At 33.8% G+C, this 9,115-nt stretch overlaps 1 protein-coding gene across 1 annotated transcript; it reads left to right on the top strand.

Annotated features, from left to right (window-relative positions):
* The first annotated feature begins 1,535 nt into the window (after positions 1-1,535).
* Positions 1,536-8,434, top strand: LOC117341497. The gene is made up of 3 exons (XM_033903370.1): positions 1,536-1,788; positions 2,521-2,712; positions 8,102-8,434. Exons 1-3 carry the CDS (start codon positions 1,554-1,556, stop codon positions 8,326-8,328), a joined length of 654 nt encoding a protein of 217 aa, XP_033759261.1. The 5' UTR covers positions 1,536-1,553; the 3' UTR covers positions 8,329-8,434.
* Positions 8,435-9,115: the final 681 nt, after the last annotated feature.

Consider the following 9,115-nt stretch of genomic DNA (forward strand, 5'->3'; position numbering starts at 1 on the left):
CAAGGTGCTGACATTCAACAACTAGTCTTTGGAGGATATTGTTGGAATTAATTATCATTATTATTGTCAATTAACTAGTGTTCTGAAAGGAAACACGTTTAAATATTTCATTCAGTATTGCGCTCAAATCAATAATCGAAAGTACATGTCATATACACTCGGCCGATAGTTCAATGGAATCGACGGAATTAATCAATGCGAATAGTAAAGAAGAATATTAAAACGTAATCCAAAGATATTTCGACGTCAAGTCAAAGTCAATTAAGTGCCTTTTGACAAGGGGTCTGTACTTAGAATAAACCTCTAATACGGCCAGCAAGTACCCATAGTACCAAAGTAACAATAACGGTCAACTACGTGTACGATCTAACTATAGTCCCAACAGGACACCCACGCTGACCACAGAGATATTTTAAACATGTTGAACACGGTACATTATGGGTTTCAAGAAGTTTAAAGTATGTTTATATCTACATTGAACAACTGTAAAATATTTCTAACTACGCTCAATACGTTTAACTAAGGTCAACCACGGCCCTCTAGTGGTCATCCGCTACTAAACACTCAGATCGTGATTAGAATGTGAGTTGGTCAGGTCAATCGGCGGTAATCAATATCCATGTAAATCTACGGCGGAACACCGAATACAACTGTCTGTAGACCATGTGGCGATCTCTGTAGTAGGAATCGCGCCATATCCTTCATATAGCTCTGTATGATTTGCTATTTAGAACATTTAAATCGCGAAATATAGTTAACACTAATAGGATTTAATTACTAATTAAGGTAAAAAAGCGATAACAAACAAAATATATATCAGTCGTACCAAACTACATTTACGTTAGTGATACCAATCAAACTATGTTAGTGGTACCAAACTAAATCTACGTTAGTGATACATATATATGTCAGTAGTACCAAACTACATTTACGTTAGTGTTATCAATCAAAATAGGTAAGTGGCACCAAACTAAACTTTACGTTAGTGATACATATATATGTCAGTGGTACCAAACTACATTTACGTTAGTGTTATCAATCAACATAGGTTAGTGGTTCCAAGCTAAATCTACGTTAGTGATACCAATGAAAATAGGTTAGTGGTACCAAACTAAATTTAGAAAGCTAAACCAATCAATATATGTTATTTGTACCAAACAAAAATTTATGTTAGTGAAACCGATCAAACTATATGTTATTTGTACCAAACATAATTTATGTTAGCGTTACCAATCAAAACATGTTAGTGGTATCTAAACAGAATTATGTTAGCGACACCAATCAAAATATGTTAGTGATACCAAACCAATTATAAGTTTGCGGTACAAAAAGAAACATAATTCAGTGATACAAAACCAAATATAAATTAACGGTATCAAACGAAATAGAAGTTAGCGGGTAGCAAATCAAATATATTTTAATATTCGTCTACATTCATAACATACTATTTGAATACCAGTTTCATTAAAAATTTACAATATGTAGATGATATATCTACATCATGATTATAAGGTTTGTGTTATTTAACAGCAGTGACAGAGCTATGTGATGCCATGGAACTGAAGTGGCGCGAGGATAATCTTCGAGCAGACCTTGCCTTCCCAGATACAGTGTTCATTCGGAACCTCTCGTCTGCAGTCATGTGTCTCGCACTGTGTTCACGAACAGACGACTGTGACGGGGTATCATTTGCAGCGTCGACCTTGACTTGCCGGGGTCATTCGCTTGTTGACGTTACGGATATGAAGAAAGGAGTTGCGTCTCCTGGTTCCAGGTTTTGGATAAATCGTACGTGTTATTGCTCTTTGGAAATCAAAGCCTTTCTGATTCATTAAAACACCCAAATATAAGTGTTTACTAAAGTATTATGTACAATTTGATAACCATACAAACACACAGTTTCGTAACCAATAAGTAGATATGTATCTGTAAGTCCTTCTAATTTTCGTGTGCAGTTTAACTCTCAATAAGATTGTCCAGTATCAAATAGACTAAAACAAATGCCTATTGATAATCCTCATCTTATATCATCACATTTACAATGGTATTTATATTTTAAAAATCAAATTATCAACTCTGGTATTACAAACTTGTTTTTTTCTGTGATGTAAGATTGTTTTCCCTGTAGCTTTAATACCGATTCTTGATTATGTATTGTTTAATATAAGAACTTTCTGTTATTCTAATTTCATCTCATTGTTTAGTGTTTGTCTAATTGTATTTGGAGATATAAATGTATAGCTTGTTCATCAAATAGTATGTAGCCAAAAATCTTTATTTTTATTGTGATTGTGTAAGTTGAATATGCTTCAGTAATGTTTTTTTATAGATTCTTTTAAAGGATTCATTTAAAAGACTATTTCATTTTTTTCCAGAAAGGATTTATCAATGGCATCTTCTCCAGCTTACTCGATACGGTTTTGAAACAAATACCTGTCCATCAAGTTTTATAGTCTATAACAATCTGGTATTTTAGTTATACAACAATACCTGGTATCGTTATTTTCCTCTTTGTTTTAGGAAACTGTCAACGAAATGATTACATGTATATCAGATCACTTGACTGGTGCATTAAATTGGTATGGACACTATGGCCGAAAAGCAGAAAAGACGTCAAGAAAGATTGTAAAGCGGAGAACGCCAGACTTGTGAATGTGGACAGTAGAGAAAAACATAACGTTCTGGTCCGGAAACTCCGTCACATTCTATTATGTAAGTTACACTGGTTTGTAACAGAGAAAAACACAACACCCTGGTCAGGAAACTCAGTCCCATCCTACTCTGTAAGCTATATTGGGTTGTAACAGAGAAAAACACAACATCCTGGTCAGGAAACTCGGTCCCATCCTACTCTGTAAGCCATATTGGTTTGAAGTAGAGAAAAACACAACATCCTGGTCAGGAAACTCGGTCCCATCTTACTTTGTAAGCTATATTGGTTTGTAATAGAGAAAAACACAACATCCAGGTCAGGAAACTCGGTCCCATCTTACATTGTAAGCTTTATTGGTTTGAAGTAGAGAAAAACATACAGTTGAGTGTAGACTAAAGGTTACACCCAAGTGCACTCTGAGTGCACTCCATTTGGACTTGGAGTGCACTCCGTTTGGACTCCAGGTAAACTTGGAGTGCACTCCAAGTGGACTCCTAGTCTACCTGGAGTCCTATAAGACACCATGTCTGCCCCGGGTCTATAATCAGACTACAGCATATATATATAGTAATACTTTGATGCTTTTAATATAATTTATATATAAATAAATAGATTTTTACAAATTACTTTTGTTCTGTTAATATTACTATTTACATTTGTTTAGCCTACTAGGAATATTTTTTCTATTGTTAATACATGGTAATAATGCCTACATGTTGAATCTATATTTATTAAGATCCATAAAAGACAGTTATACAATTTATGCTATAATCAGGTTTTTATGAAAGTTAATTGCTTAATATTATTATTTCATATTTTATTAAAATGTAATTAAATTGTATTTCATTGTATTATTATTTCAATTAGAATATTTATTTCTGTACACATATCATGACTTTAAAGGAAGTTTAGATAATGTATCTATATTATGTTATTGATTATTCAAAATATTGAAAGTTTGTAATGACTGATGTGGGTTTTTTTTTAAATAAGACATTCTCTACATGAAAGGAAAATATAACTACAGATATGCATCAGTTCAGGCAAGTAATTATAAAATATACATAATCAATATAGTTTATATAGGTTTATATTTTTAAATGTATTGTTAAAAAATATACATTTACAACTGTAAATACTTACGAGCATTACCTGGTTAAAATAATGTTCTGACATAATGTACACACAAGTATGTAGTTCTGTACTACCCATAATAAATGACAGTATCTGTTATAATTGATATTATTATTGGCCATGCATGACTGACTCTGGCCTGACACACCTGAGAACTGTGCCAGGTGATTTTTAGGAGCCAGCTACAGGTACTGTCCTGGGATCACAGAAATACCAATGTCTATATTTGTCGTTGTATGGCTTCAAATGATGAAGCTGTGCAAAGCAGGGTGTGAAGCCTCAGGCCATCAGAACAGTAAGATTATCGTCTGACCTGAAGGAAAGGATTATAGCTCTCAATCTGAGAGGCCTTAAACAGACCAAAATTATAAACGAAATACCGATGTAATTAAGGTGGAAATGTCAAAATAAGCGGTAAAACCATTAACAAACTGGTAAACAGGTTTTAGAAGACCAACTTTGTTGAAATGAGGTTATTCTATACTGAAATAAGAAAGTAAAAATAAGCTGTTTCTTATTACATTGTAACCTGTCAAAACTGTAAGTCATTGAGACTAAACGTACTGGCCGGTTTATGCAGGTGTCCGGTATGAGGTAGAGGTACAGTTACAATGTTGAATGATATAAGTTCAGAAAAAAATAATGCAAATCAAATTAAGAAATGATGCAGTTCTTATCTTGTTATATTCAAAAATATAAAGACATTTCTTTAAAAAATAATTGTAAAGAAAGGGATTAAAGTAAAAAAAAATTCAGTATTATTCCCAATGGCATAATAAATGTAAATTTACCATTTCCCAAAACCAACCTATAGCCTTATACCCGTAATTAATACACATTGTTCTCGTCCAGGAAATAGGATTATAGAGCCTGGGGTACAATTTGCCTCTGGGCAGTTGGACACCGGAAACCTATGTACCATTTACCTGTAAAACTGACCTGTTGGATCTACATCGTTTTCTATTCCTATCCAGTCAATATCTATCACCAATGTGTCACTCATACATGTAACAGATACAGGTCATGAATGTACAATGATTGGTCAAGACAATTATACAATCATAAAGTTAAATGTTCAAACTTTTAAAAAAAATGTCTTAAGGTAAGCTGCAGTTAGTGTATGGAATGTTTGATAAGTATTTACTTAACTCATCCATGAAAATTATATAAATCTATGGTGATTTACATTATAATTGACTTCTAATACTCTATACATACTTCCATTATAATATCAAAGACACAAAGTAATAGTACCAGTTTGAAATACAATACCTTTTGTCATTTTTTTATATATATAATAATGACTTATAACTGTTATAATAGTATTTTAATAGTAATGAACAATCATATAATTTCAAAAGTGTCAGATATAGACAGTCACATATTCTATATATGACCTTGGTATATAGGTTAGAGGAAACTCAGGCTAGGTAAAGGTAAGGTGTGATGACCAGTTTCCATCTAACAATTAAGGGGGTCTTTATCTAGTTATGACCGTGTACACCTGTCCAGATCTTCACACCTTATAAGGTAAACTTGGAGAAAGGGGTCATTATTGGGGTCAGTGTAAGTCTGTCTTTTCACCACATCCCTGTAATCACGCTTGATATACAGGTAAATATTGATTTTGGAAGTTGGGATAGGAGGGGGGGGGGGGGGGGGGGGGGGGGGGATTGTATCTTATATAACAGTTAAAAGAACTCCATGTATGACCTGGATTTAATGAGGCAGGTATAACAAAAAAAACAACAGTTTGTTTACCATAACAAAAAAACAAACAGTTGGTTTTGCAAATGGAAATGTAGGTCTGATGTTAAACTCTAAACAAAACTAGACATTGGATCCAGAATATGCTATCAAGGTGATTAAAAAAACAAACTTTCTTTTGCATTGTATGTTAAGTAAAATATATACTGTTGGAAGTAAAGTATTTGAAATATTAAAAACAGTAGTACTTTGAGTACAAGACAGTTCCAGTACACATTCAGACTCTACATTTGGAGAGACCACAAACAATTTGCCAAATACATTTTTGTTTATTCCCAATTTCTATTCATTTACGGCGTGGCTTGTTGGAACTCTTCAAATCAAAGGAATGCTTTCATACATTTTTCAACAAACTTACATAGGGTTTTCTAATTAAAAAATCAATTATATTAGATGCATTGTTTGTTAACCAAGTAAAAAGGAACAAACAAAATTATATGATATATACAAAGATAAAACAGTAACACATATATTGTTGTTACATGTTTTATGAGTCTAAATGTATATGAGTATACATCTATCTATAAACATCATGTATATATGTACTTGGTTACAGGTACATGTGATACATGTGTACCTAGGTAGAATTGGAGCCTGATAGGACTCCAGGACAACTTGGAGTGCACTCGGAGTGCACTCCAAGTTTACCTGGAGTCCAAACGGAGTGCACTTGGAGTGCACTTTGTGTAACCTTTAGTCTACACTCAACTGTAACATACTGGTACGGAAACTCGGTCACATCATCTTAAGTTACTTATATTGGTTGGTAATACAGATAAACATAACGTCTTGGTCATGATTCAAGTTATATCGGTGGACAAAGATAGAAGCGAGAAACACTTTTCTCAAATGTTTTGGTTGACGTGAGGCTTGAATCATTTACAAGATATGAACCAATACGTGCTATTTCCGCTTCGAAATATTGTGATTTGGCTAAAGATTTAATTGTACGTGGCGTCACTTTGTAAGGAGAAGGGGCGTGAAAATGTAGCCATTTTAAAGCGATCAAGTAAAATGTTGTTTCCAGGAAAATGGCAAAATAAGACGGATACGGCATTTTATTCGAAACGAACTATCTATACAATCTGTTCTTAGTTCTGTTTGACATTCGACTGATCGACTCCACTTTTGTATAATGTCATTTTCAATATTTTGTAATTGTCTTATACTGCTACGTCCACTCTTCATTTGATGTTTATACATTGATCCTGCTGAAACCGTTTGTTGGCCTGAAGTGCATATACTTTATATTCAAAACATTAACAGATATGACGAAGTGACACTAATCGTATGTCTGGAAATCGTTACATGTCAGCCCTGCAAATAGGATGTAAGAATTATACAGAGGATTCCGTGACAGTGTGTCCATCCTCAAAGAACAAGCACGGAGTGTTGATATGCCAGTCTTTCTACAAAAAGGTACCAGACAAAACTTAATTGAAGTATCAAACCTGTCTCCCTAGTGACAAGAGTAAGATGGATTGTAGAAAAAGTCAGCGGGAGGATAAACTATTTCAAGCTTCTGGACAGAATTATAATCAACACATTAATGCCTTGTATTGGGAATTTTGCATCCAAAGCATATGCCCTGTGCAATGGTTTTAGAACAACTGTTGACATCAATGACCCTGCAAGAGCTGAAATAACTGAAAAGATGCTTGAAAGATCCAGAGAATGAAACAATCTTCAGTAGTACCCGATAAATAAGTATCATTTATAATTTCTATTATTATTCTTGTCACTGTCATATTATGCTTAAGCTGTAAAATGATCTTGTGTACTAGAATGAAAAATAAGGGAAACAATTCAACCTTATCAATCTCCTAAATTGAACACGTATTTATTTGATTGTTGAAAAGAATTGTTAACGACAATCTATACATCTTTTATCAATCTTAAAGTTTATTATTTGATGAGAAATGTTTAAATGGTTACACTATATTGCCAACCCATTTTTACACTCTCTTAATATGATATATTGACCATCTAATCCAAGGTTATTCAACTCTTCAACTGTATAATTGTATCAAACATACGAGAAATTATGACCTCTTGTATTATGCTTTGTTAGTTATGCTTGCTAAGGTTTGAATAGTTGTTATGTGATTAAAATGTGATTTAACTCGATATCTGTCGTTGCTTTTTCATTGATAACCATTATATACCATTCATCAACAATAGTGATTAGTAGAAATTACATTTCAGTAAATTATTACACACCTATTACAGATGAATATGGCTCCAAATAGGTAAAATTCCTGGTTATTTGACCAGTCGATATGGCTTACCATGGTTACGGAATATGCCAAAAATGGTATACTTGAAATCAGTACATCGTTTTCTTCATTATGATATATGACCTGCATAATATTATCTAATTAGGCCAAATATGACTCTTACTATACACAGTTATTTGTATGATATCGATGCATGCCTGAATTTTTGCATCTCATGTCTTCGTATTTAGCAGATTATTATACTACTTCAAGAGACATAGGACCTGTTTATTTAGCATTATTTAGTAAATGTCTGGTTTTCTGTTCACAGTGCCGCTGACAACGTGGTGGATTAGTGGAAGAAAGGATGGTGGTGTGTGGAAATGGGATGATGGGACACCGATCAGTACTGACTCAGACCTTTGGAACACTTTCCCGCCTGTTCCTTTCCTCAGCACCTGTCTCTGTTACTTTGAACAACTAATCCCACCCGGAAAACGATTTTGGCCATGTGTTTGTATCGGCAGTAATGGTGTTATTTGCGAAGAATTTCCTTAATGTCTTGTTAAACCTAAAGGTAGCGGTTTTACGTGATAATTATATATAAATATGTCTATCTATAAATTAATTATATATATATATAGTTTAGAAACAAAAATGACGAAGGAAGACAACTTTTTGACCCGTGCCCTGACTGGGCCTCGAACTCACGATCTACGGCACCCAATTGCCTAGCCAGAAATACCCGCAGCCTTTACCGCTGCGCCACATCGGCGTTCTTAAAAAAGAACGTTTCAATGGCGCAGTGATGGTCGGTCCAATACCCTGACATGGTCATTGTGGTAGTCGTCTATAAGATGATGAATATCTGGATCGCAATGTATTTACATACATTGATACGAATTGTACATATATTATATATATTTCTCTCGTTACAACTACGACAGGAAATTCAAATCTATATCTTCGGATCAACAACACATGGTGTATATGATACATTGTGCTAATAAATAAATATATAGCTTATCGTTCTTTTTTAAAGAACGCCGATGTGACGCAGCGATAGAAGCTGCGGGTATTTCTGGCTAGGCGATTTGGTGCCGTAGATCGTGAGTTCTTTGTTATATATAAATAAGTCTGTATATATTTATATTCATCGAGTACAACTACGACAGGAAATTCAAGTCGTATGTTCGGAGAAAAACACTAACTTCAAATCTAGCATTACTTTGGAACTAAAATCTATAAGATATGATTGTATAATATGGTGGAGTAGTACTAAAACAGAGGAAGTAGCTAACATAACAAATTTATGTAGTAATACAGTGAAGATAGTAAATACATG

This window comes from Pecten maximus, chromosome 13, assembly GCF_902652985.1.
Source record: "Pecten maximus chromosome 13, xPecMax1.1, whole genome shotgun sequence".
Classification (NCBI taxonomy): Eukaryota; Metazoa; Mollusca; class Bivalvia; order Pectinida; family Pectinidae; genus Pecten; species Pecten maximus.

What these genes read in the sequence shown, in the direction of transcription:
- LOC117341497 (XM_033903370.1), top strand. Translation starts at nt 1,554, where the DNA reads ATGGAACTGAAGTGGCGCGAGGATAATCTTCGAGCAGACCTTGCCTTC. An exon ending in TTCCAGGTTTTGGATAAATC is followed by an intron (nt 1,789 to 2,520) that starts GTACGTGTTATT and finishes TCTTTGTTTTAG; the next exon opens with GAAACTGTCAACGAAATGAT. An exon ending in ACTCCGTCACATTCTATTAT is followed by an intron (nt 2,713 to 8,101) that starts GTAAGTTACACT and finishes TTCTGTTCACAG; the next exon opens with TGCCGCTGACAACGTGGTGG.